At 39.1% G+C, this 18971-nt stretch overlaps 1 protein-coding gene across 2 annotated transcripts in view; it reads right to left on the reverse strand.

Annotated features, from left to right (window-relative positions):
* The window catches only part of LNX2 (ligand of numb-protein X 2), a 72129-nt gene that overhangs the window by 19692 nt on the left and 33466 nt on the right, over positions 1-18971 (reverse strand). For both annotated transcript variants that reach the window (XM_056110043.1, XM_056110044.1), the window contains exons 2-5: positions 16005-16522; positions 11733-11980; positions 10214-10413; positions 4324-4692 (exon numbers count right to left, since the gene is read on the reverse strand). In XM_056110043.1, coding sequence (XP_055966018.1) covers positions 4324-4692; positions 10214-10413; positions 11733-11980; positions 16005-16417 — 1230 coding nt within the window. In that variant the 5' untranslated portion in view covers positions 16418-16522. The remainder of the gene's footprint in view (positions 1-4323; positions 4693-10213; positions 10414-11732; positions 11981-16004; positions 16523-18971) is intronic.

An 18971-nucleotide genomic window follows, 5' to 3' on the forward strand; every position in this document is an offset into this window, starting at 1 on the left:
GCTGTCATGATCCAAAAAGTAATAACTAGATTTGGACCTTGCAAGGGTTAGGAATGATTAATCTGGCCTGAGTGCTGTAGTCTGAATCTGTGGCAAGATGTTCCCAGGAGAGCTGCCCTACAAGCCTCAATGTTATCTCTTACTGTGTCCATACAGAAATAACTAGTATTGAGATGTTTATAGAGTTATTGGACTAGGGAAAAGAGAAAAACATCTTAAGGGGTATTTTGCCCTTGGGCAGTCAGGAAGGGCTTTGGAATATCCTAGGTGGGCCCACAGGAAGGGCTTTCTTATGTTGATTTTGCTACCTGATTGGGTGCAGTGTCAGCCCAGAGTGCAGGGGAGTTGGAGAGGCAAGAGACTTGGAGAGAGAGAAAGCAGGGCAGCATGATGGACTGCAGAGAGGCTAGCAAGGGGTAGAGAGAGAGGGGAAGGAGGGAGGAGCGAGGAGGGAGGAGAGAGGAGGAGGAGGAGGAGGAGGAGGAGGAGGAGGAGGAAGAGGAGGAGGAGGAAGAGGAGGAGGAGGAGGAGGAGGAGGAAGAGAAGGAGGAGGAGGAGGAGGAAAAGGAGAAGGAGGAGAAAGAAGAGAGAACCCAGGCTGCGAGATGGAGCATAGAGAGATGAGCAGGAGAGACAGGAGACTGAGGAATGAGGAGGAGTGGAGACTAGAATGGGAGGCTCAGATGGACTGGGGCAGGCATGTGGGGAGAATGGAATAAACTGATCAATCAACCCGCTTGGCCCTCGCTTCCTCTGCCTTCTGCCCCAGGGCCTGGGCCGCCAGGGCTGGGTGAGCCAGAACCTGGGTGGCCAGGGAGATCCGTTGGGGCCCTCAAAGATTTTTTACATGTTATCACCATTCATTAATGACAGTTCTCATTTTATTTCTTCTTGGGCTGGAGTGATAGCACAGCGGGTAGGGCATTTGCCTTGCACATAGCCGACCTGGGTTCGATTCCTCCGTCTCTCTCTCAGAGAGCCCAGCAAGTATCCTGCCCACACAGAAAAGCCTGGCAAGCTACCCGTGATGTATTCGACACGCCAAAAACAGTAACAAGTCTCAGGATAGAGACGTTACTGGTGCCCGCTCAAGCAAATCGATGAACAACTGGAGGACAGTGCTACAGTGCTATAGTGGGCCATACCTGGAGTACTCAGAGGTTACTCCTGGCTCTGTAATCAGGAATTATTCCTGGTAGTGCTCTGGGGACCACATGGCATGCTGGGGGTTGAACCCATGGCCATATGCAAGGCAAGAGCCATACCCATTGTATTATCGCTCCAACCCATAGAGTTCTGGTTTTAAAACGTATAGGCAGTGTAATTTTTCAGGATATTTCTCCTGATAGTCCAGATTTTTGTTCAAGGAGTGGCTGTAAACACTTAATGGTAGGAAAGGTAGTTAATATCATGAGTTAATAATGGCATTATGATTGCCAAATAAAATCTAGCTTCTTGCCTTCTTCATAAAACTGAGTCTTTCTGTCTAATTTACTAGTTATCTTCTCCCTTTCCTTCTGGTAGAAGTATTTTTTTCTTATCATTTTAAGGGTTTCATTTGTTGACATTTCTTTTATCTTACACATGAGTGAAGTCATAAGGCATAACGATAGTGAAGTGGTGTGGAGAAAAACAAATATCATCTGATGTCCCAGAATTTCTTCAAGGGTAATTTTATTTTAATACTTCATTGCCCCTTCAAGATTGATCCTGGCATTATGAAATAACAAAGAATATAAACATAGAACTCAGGCTAAAGAAACAGCACAGGCAGTAAAGTGCTTGCTTCATACCTGGTCAACCTCAGTTCAATCATCAGTACATGTATGATTCCCTGGCATCCTTCCAAGGACATCAGGAGTGACCCCCCCCAAGCAATGAGTCAGGAGTCATTCAAGCAAAGGAATCAGTCCAGAGCACTTCTGGATGTGGCCCCCCAAAATTAAAAAAAAAATCAAAATAAAACACAGAACTAATAAAAACTTGATTAAAGTCCACTGAAATTTTCTGGTTTTGAACCACACCCAGCAATGCTCAGAGCATACTGCTGGCTCTGTATTCAGGAATCACTCATGAGGGACTCAGAGGAACAATATGGGATACCAAGAATCAAACCCAGGTCAGCCATATGCAAGGTAACTGCCTGCTCCACTTTACTATCACTCCAGCCCTTGGAAATAATAATCTACAAAATTATGCATAGCTTTGCCTTTGTTCACTATAGAACTGAGTCAAAAATAGGATATGAGTTTAAACATTTCTGAAAAGTCTGATTATAAATATCCTGTAGAACAAGACCAGTATTACATATGTAGAGTGTATATATACTACACACAAACATGTCCTTCAGTGTTATTAAGTAAATGTTCTATGTTCTTATCAATTTATATTTAGATGTGCATAATCTATATCTTTATTTCCATACCATAAACAAAAATATCCACCCAGTGTACCTTGAGAAGTTATTTTATCTTTGCCTTTAATGCACAGGGCTGACATATGATGATGATTCTTGGTCAGGACCTCAGTTCCCACTCTGACCATTATTCCTACAATCTATTTTTGAGGAGCTATGGTACTAAGTGGTATACTCCTCTAATCCACAATTACATAGGATAAACTTGTTTCCAGCACGGAAGTCATTGGCTGGTGTCCATAAGTCCTAATATTGCCCCTGAGTTGAGGGAATTTTAATCATTCAATTTCTTTAAATCTCTAGTCTATGAAATGAGACAAAATCTGAATCTCTTCTTCATGCACTATGGTTTTATGTGTATGTATGTAAGTGTATCTCTCCTCTTAAGATCATAATGAACAAAAGCTAAAAAAATTTTTTTCTGTTAAATAAGAGATAAGGGGATTGAGACTTGTGTTAATCTTAAACTATCCCTGCTGTTTGAGTCTATATAGTATATCAACATACCTTAATTCCTTATGCTCAATTATATTAATGTTTCATTTCCTTTATAATTTTTTGTTGTTACTCAGAAAAGTTGCACATATTTGTTCCAGGCTATTATTATCAGAGATAACCATAACATTAAATGCCATGAACATTTGAGTTGCTTCCGTATTCTGGCCATTGAACTAAGCACTTCAATGGATGCGTGACTAAAGAAACTGTTGTATATATGTACACCATGGAATACAATACAGCTATAAGAAGAGATGAAATCATGCAGCTTGCTGCAACACAAATGGAACTAGAGGATATCATGTCAAGCAAAATAAATCAGAGGAAGAAGGGAAAATAGTCAATGATCTCACTTATCTGTAGTATACAGTGAGAATACAAGATAACAGAGTATTCAACAATGACAACCCCTTGGCCTTGGAATATAATTACAAAGGGGGTGGGGAGGCGTGGGGAGGGAAGACCAGACTGGAAGTAAGACAGGGACAGTGAGCGGTGGAGGACCGTGGGCACTCTGGTGTTGGTGGGGTGCAGTAACTTTGTGCACTGATACCATGAAACTTACACTATTGGAACTAACTAAACCATAATATTAAAAAACACTTTATAAAAATTTAATGCCATGCCATGTTGCAGAACCCAAATCTTTACTGGATGGTTTTCTCATTTATGTTCTATTTAGTCACACAGAAAGCATGCATTTCCTCTAGTAATGACCTTCAATGACTCTACAGGAAACCAGAAGAACAAACATTATGGTGTGTTTGCGATGTCTGAATTCCCTTTGACAAAGGTACTAGAAAGGTCTGGGGTACGGAAAGTGACAGAGCACAAGCCTTCGCAATGCAAGGGTCTGGTTTTGATCCCCTTCACCCCATGTTCCCTGAGAGCACTGGGGGCTGCTGCTAGTACTTCAGGCTCCCCAAACAAAAAGGGCAATATAGAGTTAAGAGTTATTTTTAATAATAATAATTAAAAAAGCTATCCCCATCTCCCCAGTCTTTTTTTATGGATCCCAAGAAGGGAAGAAGAGTTAAAACTTGGTCAGTGGGTCTATCATGTTCTTTGTAAACTCAGAGACTTTGTGCTTGTTTTTCTCCTGGTTAAGGTAGGCACCCCCATCGGTTATGTCTGATACTATGGTTAACCCAGAGAGCAAACGTGAAATGAACGTGCAACCGTAGAGCCATTGTTTCACAATTAGCCAGACTAAAAGTTCATAGGGACAGTGTTTTTAAAAGATCCTATCTATGGTGTAGCTCTGTTATTGGGGTTTGGAAGATTAATACAGGGAATCATATTTGATTCTCTCATCAGATATCATATACCACCTGGCTGTTATGCCACTTACAAATAAAAACAAACACAAAGGTATGCTAATGAGCCTCTAGAACAGATATCGAGAGTACCTGAATTATCTGGGCTGCAAGCTCCGGGGTGCCATGCTTCAAGTCATGCCCATTGATAGCAAGCACCCGGTCATTGCTGCTGAGCCGCCCATCCTGGGCTGCCAGCCCCCCTTCCAACAGGTCAAGAATAAAGACACCCGGCTCGTCTGTCCTTCGTACAAGTTTGATGCCCAGCTGTTCACCAGAGTCTCGTTTATGGAGAACCACATGGAAGATGTCTTCTCGTGGAGAGTTACTATCAGGATGGTTGTAAGCCCGGTTGCCAAAGCGTCTCTCTCGAAGCACCGTGAGATGCAGTGTGCTGCAGGGCTGAGAAAGCACAGCTCTGGCATAGTTATGAGACACATTGCTGATATTATAGTTGTTGACCTAAAGAAAAGAACAATAAACGAAAGTGTGACTATCTTTCATCTCCGGAGTTTGCAGACATGTAATATTTCCAAAGAAAACTGACACTGAAATAATGCTATGCAATCACTACTTACAATGGGAACCCTCTAACGACATTTTATTTTATTTGGATCACACCCGGCAATGCTCAGGGGTTACTCCTGGCTCTGCACTCAGGAATTACTCCTGGCGGTGCTCAGGGGACCATATGGGATGCTGGGGATCGAACCCGGGTCAGCCGCACGCAAGGCAAATGCCATACCTGGTATGCTATCACTCCAGAGGTTCTAGAATTAGCTTACAATGATAGAGACTGCAGTTAGAATCACACGCTTTAATGAGAGTATTAGATTAGGGTTTGTGGTTCTGCTATGTACTAAATGGATGACCCCTGGTAAATCACAGAAGTTGAATGTGTTTCTTCAACTGTAAAATGTGTTTACTCTCTACTTCATAGGATTGGGACGGCGATGAACACACATCAGCCAGGGGTAATGAAATACTAATTATATGGTATGGAAATTAAAGTTTACTGGGCTACAAATTTGTTTTACCAAATAAAATGCATTTATGTGAGAAAAAATTTAGGTTTTATTTTACAAAAAGAGGCACAACCCAAAAATACAGTTGTGTCTATATTACTTTTTGGGTTTTTGTGGCTACACTTGGTTCGCAGTGCTCAGGGCTTACTCTTGGTTCTGTGCTCAGGGATCATTCTTGACAGTGCTATTCCAGGAACTGAACCAGAGTTGGCTCAATGCAAGGCAAGTGACTCACCATCTGTACTCTCTTTCTGACCCCTATAACTTTATTTCAGATGAGTGACTTTTACTAAAAAAAAAAAGCAGGTAATCATAACTTCATTGTATTCTTTAGTACATGGGTATAATATATATCTAATTCATTAAGTATATTTCAATTCCCACAGAGCATCTTTTTCTTAAACTTCATAACATTGAAGTATAGTGAATAATCATTGGACATGTAACATTGGCCAGAAAATTTACTTAGCTTCAATATTCACCTAGAGTATGAAATTATTAGAGTTCTTCTCTTAATCTGTTTGAGAGGAAAACCAGGGGAAAGCCAATATTCTCTTAACACCTGTTATGTGTTAAATTCTACTGGGTATTTGTGGCCACCTAATAGTCTTAATTTTTTTTTTCATGTGAATCTCGGTGTAAAAGTGTTTAGGCCTTGGGGCTAGAGAGATAGCACAGCGGGTAGGGCGTTTGCCTTGCACATGGCCAACCCGGGTTCAATTCTCAGCATCCCATATCGTCCCCTGAGCACCACCAGGAGTGACTCCTGAGTGCAAAGCCAGGAGTAACCCCTGTGCATTGCCAGGTGTGACCCAAAAAGAAAAAAAAATAATAAAGTGTTCAGGCCTCTTAGTTATCTAGGGTTGATAGTTCTAAACATTTGAATAACTTAAAGTTTATTGATTTGGGCCTGTTGAGATCTCCTAAAATTTAGTCATTAAACTCATAGATGTCATACACAGAATTTCTATTCTCCAAAACCTGTAGTATCTAGGTATTTGATAGTCATCCATCAGTGATAAATATGTTTAATAATATAAGATAAATAAAACTCAAGGAAGTTCCTAAAAATTAGTCTTGACATTGTGTAAGAAATAATTATTTTTAGTTATCCAGCTAAAAAATTAACTCTCTCTCTACATTTACATTTCCCCCTCTTATATGCAGATATATCATCAAGTAATCTTACAAAACAGCAACCGTCATGTGTAAACCTGATATCATCTTTGTGAAGTAGACTATTCTACAAAAATACAAAGTAGACAATCAAAGTACATATTACTTTGTGGAATATCCTACAACTGCAAAAAGATAGGTCCTTTATAAACATCTGGTTGCCAGAGAAATGCAAAGAAAGAAAAACACCAAGCAAAATATTGTCCTGGACTTTGTTTACACCAGCATAGTAATCTCTACCATGCAGTGTAAATGTACCTTATACTAATATTAGTACCAGAAATGGTAGTCATTTTCCTGGAAAACTGAAAATGGTTAAATCATTGATGACTGATCAAAGTAAAAAGTATCTACTATAAAATATAGGTTCATACCCCTTCAAATGTTACATCATACCCATGTCACCACCAAAATACCATATTCTTTCAGGTCCAATGGACTCTTTCCAGCCATGACTCTAACTCCTATTTCAACTCTGGTAACCTTTGTTCTAGTCAGAATCCAAGTGTTTCTTTGAGTTTTTGTTTTACTTAAGTATGCCATCACCCTCAGTGCCTGAATTTTCAATAAAAAGTAGCATTTATCAAACTTCCAGAAGGCCCATAATCTTTCCCCATCTTTTTATTCACCAAAACTTTTTCTTCTTCTACTAATGCCACTGTACATAATGAGAGCAAAAAGCAAGCCACTGACTGCTCTCTTGACCACCAAGGCCCATAAATGCTTATAAGCCTCAGTCCATACAATACAACACGTTACTAGTTTGGCTAAAAGTTGTATTGTTTTTAACAGTGAAACTGATAGAACAGCAACAACCTTTCTCTTCAAACAACTCAAAGGCTGCAAAGCAAAAAGCTACAAGACTATCTGATTCTCCCTTCCAAATAGGCTATTTAATAGAATCATACACAGTTTGATTTTTCATGTAGTGTATTTTTTTAATGTAGAAAAAAACAGTGTATCTTTTAATGTAGAAAAACAAACGCTATACCATATTATTGTATATGATTTGCTAAGCTATGTGAGTAATTAAGTAATAAGAGGTCATAATGGGTGGGGATAACTAAACAAAAATTTAAGGAAGAAAGCAGACTGTTAACACAATGAAGACAGGCTGAACTGGGAATAAATTGTCTGGAGGGAAGCCAGAAAGTTCCTATCTAGTTTTTCTACTAGAGTATAAATCCCATGAGAACTGGAACAGAGTTTTGCTCTTCACTGTCTCGTCAGCAACTCGTACAGGGTGTAGATATAATTAAATAAAAAACCAACCTGCTATGCCTGAACTGAAAAATTAAGGGTAAGGTGACAGTTTGTATAAGAGACCACAGAAGATCTGCAATATTGTTTCCCAAGAAAAATAGTTACAGGCTGATTAATCTGGTGGTCGGTATGTAGTATCAGATTAAAGTATGGAGAGTTGGGTGTAGGAGGTCATAATAAGATTTTGTTCTAAATTAGGTATGAAATAATGAAGACTGCAAAAAAAATAAAGAGATATCAACAGATCATTATGAAGATCTGAAGAGTGAAAACAAGGAGGAAAGAGTTTGTAAGCCTGGCTTTCAAGGAGATACTTTTTCTTCACAAATATTTCTTTCCTTTCCTTTAAGAAGTTATCAATTCTTTAAGTTTGGATTACTGCTCAATTATGACTCAAATATCTAGGCTGGTATTGAGATAAATTCCAATTCTCTGCAGTATAATTCTAACCATACCCATTCCCTCAATTTCAATATGCACACTAATAAAATATCATCTTGTCCCTAGCTATTTTATAGGAACAATTATTTCTTCTTAAAGATCATTTTCTGAAAGGGAAGAGGTGATGGGCTGTATCACGGGTTAGTGAAAGATTGTTTGCTGAGAAGCATCAGGGAGTCAATAAGCGATGGCTATTTTTATTTATTTTTTATTTTTTAAATTTTTTAAAAATTTTATTTATTATTATTATTTTTTTGCTTTTTGGGTCACACCCAATGATGCCCAGGAGTTACTCCTGGCTCATGCACTCAGGAATAACTCCTGGCGGTGCTCCGGAAACCATATGGGATGCTGGGAATCGAACCCAGGTTGGCCACGTGTAAGACAAATGCCCTACCCGCTGTGCTATAGCTCCAGCCCCAAGAGGTGGCTATTTTTATTTTATTTTATTTTAAATTTTTATTAGTGAGACATCATGAGGTACAGTTGTAGTCTTACAAATTTTTGTGCTTGGGTTTCAATTATACAATGATCAAATACCCATCCCTCCACCAGTGGCCATTCCCCCCCCTCCCCCACGGATCCCAGTATCCCTCCCACCCCCCATCCCCTCATCCCACCCTGCCTCTGTGGCAGGGCATTCCCTTTTGTTCTCTCTCTCTTATTGGGTGTTGTAGTTTGCAAAAGAGGCAATGGGTGACAATTATGTTTGGTCTATAGTCTACTTTCAGCATGCTTCTCCCATCCTGGGAGGATCCTCCCAACACCTTTATTTGGTGTTCCCTTCTCTATCTGAGCTCCCTTTTCCCCTAGCATGTGTGGTTGGCCTTCAAGCCATGGAGTAAAATTTCTGGTACTAATCTCAGCCATTCTTGGGTGTTAGTCTCCTATTTTGTTACTTTATGTTCCCCAGATGAATGCAATCTTTCTGTGTCTATCCCTTTCTTTCTGAGTCATTTCACTTAACATGATATTTTCCATGTAGTACCACTTGTATGTAAATATCATGACTTCATCTTTTCTAACAGCTACACAGTACTCCATTGTGTAAATGTACCAAAGTTTCTTTAACCAGTCATCTGTTCTCTCGGGCACTCAGGTTTTTTTTCCAGATTCTGGCTATTGTAAACAGTGCTGCAATGAACAAACAAGTGCAGATGTCACTTCGACTATACTTTTTTGCCTCTCTGGGATATATTCCCAGGAGTGGTATTGCTGGGCCAAATGGGAGCTCAATTTCTAATTTTTTGAGAATCGTCCATACTGTTTTCCAAAAGGGCTGAACCAGTCGGCATTCCCACCAGCAGTGAAGGAATGTCCCTTTCTAGGAAGTGGCTATTTTTAAATTCTACCTTAAAGTTTATGTTTTCAGTATATCGCTGTCATCCCATTATTCATTGATTTGCTCGAGTGGGCACCAGTAACGTCTGCATTCATCCTAGCCCTGAGATTTTAGCAGCCTCTCCTTACTTGTCCTTCCTAACGGTGCCACATTTGAGGCTCTTTCAGGGTCAGGGGAATAAGACACATCCTTGTTACTGTTTTTGGCATATTGAATATGCCGCAGGAGCTTGCCAGGCTCTGCTAAAGTTTATGGTATAGGTTAAAAGTATTGCCTGGTTCTATCTTTTATCAGTTCTGATAATCAATTAGAGAAAGATGTATCAGACAGTGAGGGTAACAGATAGGAAATTGGACTAGCAATAAGATTGATGGGTTAAACAACTTTCATTGTGGATAAGGGTAGCCTGAAACAGTCAACCAAGGAGTCCCAGCCAGAGACAATCCAACTGGGCCATAAAACCCAAGTAAAAGAAGCTGAGTCATATGTGGGATTGAAAACTTGAACTGAAAATATAGTATAAAAATAATAAATACATTCTATAGATACGGGGAAATGACAGATCGTTCTGTTTCACACGTAAAAATTGTAAAACAACCTTTAAGTAATCCAGGTTCCACAATAATACATTATGTTTAGAATTCAGCAGTTCTAAACATATGACTAATATATGAGTTTTAAACTTATGAATAAAAAGGAAAGGGTACACATTAACAGAATGGTTAAACATCAATACCTGAAGAATCTGGTCTCCAGCAAGGAGTCTTCCATCTCTGGCGATTATTCCATCCCGATAGACTTCCTGAATAACAATGTTAATCAGTGGCGTTTCATTGCCACCCACAATGCTGATTCCTAACTGAATATAAGGATTAGACCGGTGAATTTCAATTGTGGTGATTTCACCTTCTGGTAAACTAAGTGGCTGTTGTGTGGCTGTCAAGTTAAAAATGAGAGAAAAATAGATGGAAAGAAAGACGTTTTATAATTCTGATTTAGTTTTAGGTAAGTAAGTCATCCTATGTTAACAGGCAATAAATAAATAAGCAACACCACTAGATAAGAGAACCAGAATGATAACCCTCCCCCAACAATATGTTAAGATTAAGTAAATGTTTGTTCTTCCAAAGATGATCAATAATCAAAAACTTGATGGGGGACACAATGATCTGATAAATATTAGGACTATGTATTTTTGTCTTAACAGATAAGAGAAGGTTTCGTCCATGAAGCAATCATAAATAACGCAATGGTATAGATCACCACAGTGCTGTCAGAATTATGTCACATTTAAAGATCACTTTAAGGTAAGAGTTCTAGTTGTGGTAGGAAAAACCTTGAATTTATTGTAAACTTGAGACTTTATAGAGAATCATTTTCATAAGCAAATACCTCACACCAACTATTGAGAGAGCCCCAAGATCACTGAATACAGGTTTTCTGTTCATTACCTAGGGGTTGTACCGACAGATCAGCAGCTGCCACTGAGATTGACAACAGTCATAGGCATGGCCTTTGAGACAGGTATATACTCAGGTTCTGTCTGGTTGTTGGAGCTCCAAAAATTATTATCTCAGGACTAAGTTTTCTCATCTGGTTCCCAAAAATTTTATAAAAGTGTCACATGAATAAATCAGTCTCTGAATATATAGCACCTGACTTAGAACCTGACTCAGTAAGCACTAAACCTGATATACTGATTTTATTGTTTTGCCGTATTTGGGCTGGAGCGATAGCACAGCGGGTAGGGCGTTTGCCTTGCACATAGCCAACCTGGTCGGCCCAGGTTTGATTCTTCCGCCCCTCTCAGAGAGCCTGGCGAGCTACCAGAGTATCTCGCTTGCATTGCAACGCCTGGCAAGCTACCCATGACGTATTCGATATGCCAAACACAGTAACAACAAGCCTCACAATGGAGATGTTACTGGGCCCGCTTGAGCAAATCGATGAACAATGAGAGGCCAGTGCTACAGTGCTACAGTGATGTTACTTGTTAACTGATCTAAAACAAGTATTTTAAATGCACACACACTGAACAGCATGTTAATGCCTAGTGAGTTCACAAACTACAGTAGAAGAATGGGAAAGGATCACCATCCTCAAGCAAGTTCATGTTGTTTCGCTAATGTAAACTATTAAAACTGCACAAGTCAAAGGATGAATTATAGGTGGGTGAGTTATATCACAATGACATGATCCACTGAGAAAAGTGGAAGCAGTGTGGGCTAGGACCACAGGAGGCACTGGGTACATACAGTCGGCTGCAGCAGTCTCCTCGAAGGCTGGGTTGTCTAGGCCAGGTTCCTCGGTCCAGGAGGGAAGAGAGGCCGAGGTCAAGGTCCCTTCAGCAGGCACTCTGCCTGGCCCCAAACAGTCTGTTTCGGGTGCTAAAGTACTTGGAATATCTATTAGTGCAGGTCCATTTTCAGTCTCAAGCTCTGTGTGAGTTTTACTAGTTTTCCTTTTCTCTAGGGCAACTCTCCTATGAGAAGCTCCAGGACATCTTAAGGGAAAAAAAACAAAACATAACAAAGAAAAAATCAGGTAGTTACCAGATGATTTAAAAGCAAAAGAGGTGATAGTTTATACCACAGCAAGGCAGTAATTCTAAGTAAAAAGCAGTTCAGAAGACCCAAACAGTGCATCTTTTTAATCTTAATCACTGTCACTGTCTTCCTGTTGTTCATCAATTTGCTCTCCACTGTGACAACTGTTACTGTGTTTGACATATTGAATACGTCACAGGTAGCTTGCCAGGCTTTGCAGTGTGAGCGAGATACTCTCGGTAGCTTGCTGGGCTCTTTGAGAGGGGCGGAGGAACCGAACTCAGGTTGGCCAGGTTGGCCGCATGCAAGGCAAATGCCCTACCCGCTGTGCTATCACTCTAGCCCTGCTAGCTTGTTTGGCTCTAAGCAAACAAAATAGAAGACAGATCCTAAGAAATTTATATATGACATATATTAGAAATGATTCAAAGCTGTCAATTCTTTTCCATAAGACCCCCTCATGGGACAAAGTGACTCAATAATCTAAAGGGAGGGAGAAGGAAAAAGGAATTAGTGAAGGAGAACCAGAACTCTTTGAGATCCAATAAGACTCTCTATAGAGACACTTACCTGCTGAAAAACAGAAACTAACACTGCTTAGTGGCTAATATATTTCAGTCACTAAGTAAAGGTCATTTATATACAATGTTCTATTGAGTCCTCATCACCACTCTATACCAAGAGATCCTCACTATACCAAGAGAAACAAAATGTGAAACCTAACTATATCATAGGCGTTACATTGCAGAACCCTATCCAAGCAAAAGTGGATCTAATTTCACAGATGTCTGTTCTTTCCTGTATTATCATATTAAAAAACCCATTCTTATAGAGCTCCTTTGATTCCTTTGATAGTTTTAAAAAACAATTTGTTCCACTAACTTGTACCTAGAAATAATAACAGAATGTGTCAGTGGAAAGGCCTCCCTGATGATTAAAAAACAAAAATCAAACAACAAAATAAAATCATTTTTCAAAATGGAGCATTCCAGGCACAGGAATAGGGATTAAGGCTCTTGCTCTGCATGTGAACAATGCCTCACATGGCATTTGGTCTTCTGAGCACCACCAAAAATGATCCTCCAGCAGGAGCGGCCTCTGAGCACTGTCAGGTGGTACCTAAAACTCAATAAACAAAAAGGAGTATTTAACACAAGCCCTAATTGACCCTGGGCTACATAACCTGGATTATTCAAGCAGCTAACAGTGTAGAAAGAGACCAGCACCAAGGAAATTAAATAGAAATCAATAGAAAAAAAATGAAACATTTAATTAGATTAGGGTTGGCTTGTGCTCAGACAATGCAAACAGGGATGGAATTCTGGACAGCAGGCTGCCTTTAAGGAGGGAATTGGAAGCAGTGAGATTTGTCACAGGTTAAGGGTTGCACTTTCACAAAGGGGAAAGTGAGTGGTTGAGACAGACCAGCTGAGTAGCTTTTTCTGGGGGGGAAAAAAAAAACCCACTATGAAGGTGTTTTTGTATATTTGTCTTACAAATTTTTAAAAACAAAACCAAAAAGTTCTTGTAGCAGCCAAAGTCAAACTGAAAACTTAAAGTCAGAGGGATAGTACAGAGGGTAGGGTGCTTGCCTTGCACACAGTCAATCCAGGTTTGATTCCTGGCATCCCACATGGTCCCCTGGCCCCTACCAGGAGTAATCCCTGAGCACAGAGCCAAGAGTAACCCCTGACTAGTGCTGCGTGTGGCCCCAAACAAAATTAAAAACAACAAAATGAAGACTTATCTGTTCCTACTGAAGGTTATACTTCCAGTCCCCACTATTCTGGCTCTCTTCACAGGGAAAAACTGCCCAAGAATTAACTCAGGTGACAATAATGGTGGCATCATTCCCATCATGATTCACATTAGGAACAAATTGATAAATCAGAAAAGATGACAACATGGAAAAAAGCTTCTATAAGGTTTTCTGCATATTTTAAGAACTTTTTAAAACAGTATTAACCATAAATTTTTAAGGGAAGAAAAAATAGTTAAATGTTAAATTGTTGACAAATGAGACAGATGAGGGAGTAGAGCATGAATGACAAATGCTTTACAAGTGATGATGCTTAGCAGATTTTCACAACTAAAAAACTGTAAAATGCTTAGTACAATGAATAAAAAATTTTTTTAAAGGCTTTAGTTCTTTCAAAGACTGTCACCTTCCCATGTCTTTAAAAAGTTTTAATTCTTTTACTAATTGGTAATTAGTTAATAACTATAGTTTTATTTAAAAACCCATGTATCTTTCAAAAAATCTGTTAACTGTAGGAGGAAACATCCAGTTGTTCTCAAACTGGAACAGAATATTTTTCAAATTGATTGTGCAAACTTTACTGTTAACAATTCTCCATAACAACTCTATTTGAATAGTTATACTGATTTGTTTTCCTCACTAGGCAGTTTGTGCTTTATTTTTTGTCCTTAATTCATTTTTATTTAATTTTTACATACTATTGTTTGAAGCATACTATTTAAAAACAGAAATTCAAACAGAAAAGACAAATTTATACTCAAAATCACCAGATTTATACAAACTACTCCTAATATTACTGCTGTACTAATAAGAGATTTTGAAACATCAAGAACAAGGGCACAGAATGGTCACATTACACAATGAATCATGATCATTCTATAAATTTCAGTGAAACCTCAATTTCTAACAAATAAGTAAGGCTGTGTACAGGATTGTGACGACTTTGAAACAACTGCAAAGTTTTATACTTCCCCCTATCACAAAGCGAGGTCTCCCCTGGAAACTGGGTGGCCTTGAGACTCCCTCTAATAGGGTAAGAGCATAAAGAATGTCATGGATCTTATTTTCAAGGCTAGAACATACCAAGTCTAGGGAGTGTCTACCTGTGCACTGGAGCAATCAGTGCCACATATAAACCCTTATTACCCTGAAGCCACAATGCAGGAGACACTGGAGAGGATCCAGTTCTCAATCCTACCTGCTCCAGGGCCTCCAGTTATCTCCGTCAGACTGATGAAAGAAGCATCGTCTATTAGAAACACACTCTCCAGGTCTAACGACTACATATGCTTTCTTACTGAGCCACATCCCGGACCCTGTATATCATTTCTCTATTTTTCCCCACAGCAAACAATATCACTACAGATTTATATGTCACAATTGGCTCCACTTTAAAATTTAGAAACCACTACTCTTCTTGTGAGTGTTATTTTCTGATTTTTTTTTGGTTTATTTACAGCATGAAAGGTATTTTAACCCTTCAAATTATTAGACTCACCTGGCTAAAAAGTTACTTAACCTCTTTACAAAGCTTTGACAGGTTAGACAAACACCTCCACAAAATGTTTTTAAATTCCCAACTCCTAATTCTTGTTTGCTTGACTTCTCATGTCATCCTTATAAGATCTTAGCAAATAAAACTATGTATACACATTTCTATGTTGCAACCAAATTATTTTTATTGGCTGCATAATATCCCATCGAGTTGATATACTATCATTATTCTGAACCCTTCATCTCTTCTTAAATAGACTGAGAAAAACCAACCATACACAATGTTGCTCTCAATATTTTTATATATGACTTTTCCTTCTTTTGAATTATTTTGTTAGGTTGATCAGCTAGACAAAAGAATATTTACATTTGTAGATGAGATGAACTGCCAAAATGACTTGCAAAGAAGATCTATCAATATATACTGCTACCATATGAATATAAAAGCTTCACAGTATAGCAGCAGAAATGAAGAGATAGAAGATGGTATACATCTTCACTACAGCTTATATATTCAGTTATTGACAATCATGCTATTATTTCACACAACCTATTTTACATAATGAATTATCTACATTTAATTTGTCCATTTATTTACTGATATTTGGTAGAGAATTTTTAATTTAAAATTTCAAGCTAAAAGTTCTCCTTTTAATTTTTCAAGTTTTTATTTCTTGGATCAGCCTTTATAAAGCATAGAGTAACTCCTCTTTCATATTTCTGCTCACCTGTTTTTAAGATGGGCTTCCAGATCACAGCGTTGCATGACATCTTGGCACACAGAAGAAAATGGACATAATACTAATAATTTGTCCAGGAGTTTATGAACTAGAATACTAGACTTCTTACACAACTTAAAGTGAAGTCTCTTCCGGTCTAGCGGACAAAAATCTTTCTCTTGTAAGAAGTTTCGGAGGCACTTGGAGCAGAACGTGTGTCCGCAGGGGGTATCAAGTGGCTGCAGCAGAGGCTGAAGGCAAATATGGCAGACCAGGTCATCATCCACTTCATTCTGATAATTGTATAAGTGGTTTTCTTTTGTCCAGTGTTGCTGCCCACATTCAAAACACAGAGGATTGAAGGAGGAAGAGGAGGAGGAAGTCTGTTCCACAGACACCATCTCATCACTAGTCGTTCCCATTTTGAATCAACTAAAGTGGCTTCTTGAATCTTCATTCAAAGCCTTCCACTGAAGATTTGGTTGCCTTAGACACCAACGTAGTTGACTACACACAAGGTCTATTTTCTAGAGAAACAAAACAAAAGTAATATTGACTAAGAAAGGCTAGAAGTATCAACAAAATATTACTAGTTAATATTTTAGAGAATAGTAATATTTACATGAGGTAATTGTTTTATTAAAGACATAAAGGATTTTTTTGTCTTTCGGTCACACCTGGCCCTTCTCAGGGCTTACTCCTGGTTCTACTTTCAGGGATAACTCTTGGCCATCCTTAGGGGACCATGGAGATTGAATCTCATCTGCTGCATGTAAGGTAACAGCCATATCTGCTGTACGATCTCTCTGGCCCCAAAAAACATAAAATGTTTTAATAAAAATAAGTAAATTTGCTAGCTGACTAAGAATGACATCGTACCAAGTTTGTGGGAAAAAAAGTTGTGGTAATAAGCAAAGATATCACATATTATATAGTATAACATATAAAATGTTTTAGCAAATAAAATCCCCCAATATACTTAACTCCTCAGTGGCGATGTTCATTTGAGGGGAGGGGGCTCCCAGGGGACTGGGTGCCAATCCTAGTACTATCTGGCCCAGCTACACAGGTGCAGAGTTCAATGCTAGGGCCTACTCAGGGACATGGCGCTACTTGGGCCCAAGAATGTGTAGGCACACAGCGAAACAGGCCTGTGTTCTAGCCCTTACCATTACCTCCCTGACCCTTGATTAGTAGGTCTAACCAATTAACTTAAACAGTTTGGTAATAATGCAATTTGGGGTATATTATACAATACACCCACTTGTGGGTATTTGTGACTAGATTTATGCATTAATAGCCCTATAGAAGATTAGCACTTTCTGTACTGTCCTCCTGTTTTTCATCAATTTGCTCGAGCGGGCACCAGTAATGTCTCCATTGTGAGACTTGTTACTGTTTTTGGCGTATCAAATAAGCCACGGGGAGCTTGTCAGGCTCTGTCATGAGGACGGGATACTCTTGGTAGCTTGCTGGGCTCTCCGAGAAGGACAGAGGAATTGAACCCGGGTTGGTTGCCTGCAAGGCAAATACCCTACCTGCTCCAGCCCATAGAAGATTATGCTTTTAAAATGTAGACTCAAAGATAATTCCTCACCTTGTTTTAAAAAAATGACCTTTGGAGACCTGACATAGTAGAGTGGGTAAGGCGCTCATCTTGCATGTGGCCAACCTGGGTTTGATACCCTGTGCCCTATTAGGAGTGCCCCCTGAGCACAGAGCCAGGAGAAAAATCTAAAGACCTGTCAAAAACCCAAACCCCAAAATATACATAACTTAATAATAAAAATAATCTTTGTATTATAGGAAGAAAGGGATTTCAAAATACGTATGACTTGAAAATTCTCTCTGCAAAACACAGACTATAGAAAGATAAACCTACAGGGAATTATATAAGGAACATCCATACAAACTCAAGAAAAGCAAGATGATTTTTATACTACTTAAAGAAAATAAAAGCCTATTGTAAATTCAACCATGCAGGTAGTATGTGTTATAAATTCAACACTGTCTCTATTGTCTCACACTTCCATTTGGTCATGCTGCATCTATGTGTGTCTTCTCCAACATAAGACTCCCAACAGTCTACTATGGGAGTAGAGCTCAGAACAAGCCTCACAAGATGTTCTCCTCTTAAAGGAATTTCCATTCTTTCTCCTGCTGCAGCACCAGCGGTTAAAATGAAGTCTGAAAGCAGCAGCTGACCACATTCATCCTGTAAATATTTGCCACCTCGCGCATGTGCCAAACACCGAACACATCAGATAAAGTTAAGGAAACCCAGGATTAAAACTCAGCATAATAAGTACTGTAAGAAAGTTATGCATGGGATGCTATTTGAACAGTGAAAGTTGAGAACTGGCATTCAAGTCACTTTGACTTTGTGTCAGGAAACACTATCAAAAAGGGGGAAAAAAAGTAACTGCTGAGTTATGGCCAGAAACATTAGCCAGAAAAAAAAAAACATATATAGCCAGAAAAAAAATACATATAGGCATCTTGCCTAAATCACGGGAGCCTGAGAGTGTGTGGCATATTTAGGGAATATAAAGCAGGTCGAAATATCTGAAGCAAAGAAAATGTACTCAAGGCAGGGACATTAAGAAATATACTAATGGGGCTGGAGCGATAGCACAGCGGGTAGGGTGTTTGCCTTGCACGCAGCCGACCCAGGTTCGATTCCCAGCATCCCATATGGTCCCCCGAGCACCACCAGGAGTAATTCCTGAGTGCATGAGCCAGGAATAACCCCTGTGCATCACCGGGTGTGACCCAAAAAGAAAAAAAAAAAAGAAACATACTGACCCTGCTATAGGACGGAACAGAAAGAGTACCACACCAAGTTAATACTACTAGAATTTGTTTCAACAGCTTATTCTACTTTGTTCACGTACAAAGAATTTGTTATTTTACTTCTTTGGAGCACTTACTAGAAAAACATTAATATCTTATCAGATTTCATAAAAACCACAATGA

The sequence above is a fragment of the Sorex fumeus genome, unplaced genomic scaffold, assembly GCF_029834395.1.
Source record: "Sorex fumeus unplaced genomic scaffold, SorFum_2.1 ptg000008l, whole genome shotgun sequence".
NCBI lineage: Eukaryota > Metazoa > Chordata > Mammalia > Eulipotyphla > Soricidae > Sorex > Sorex fumeus.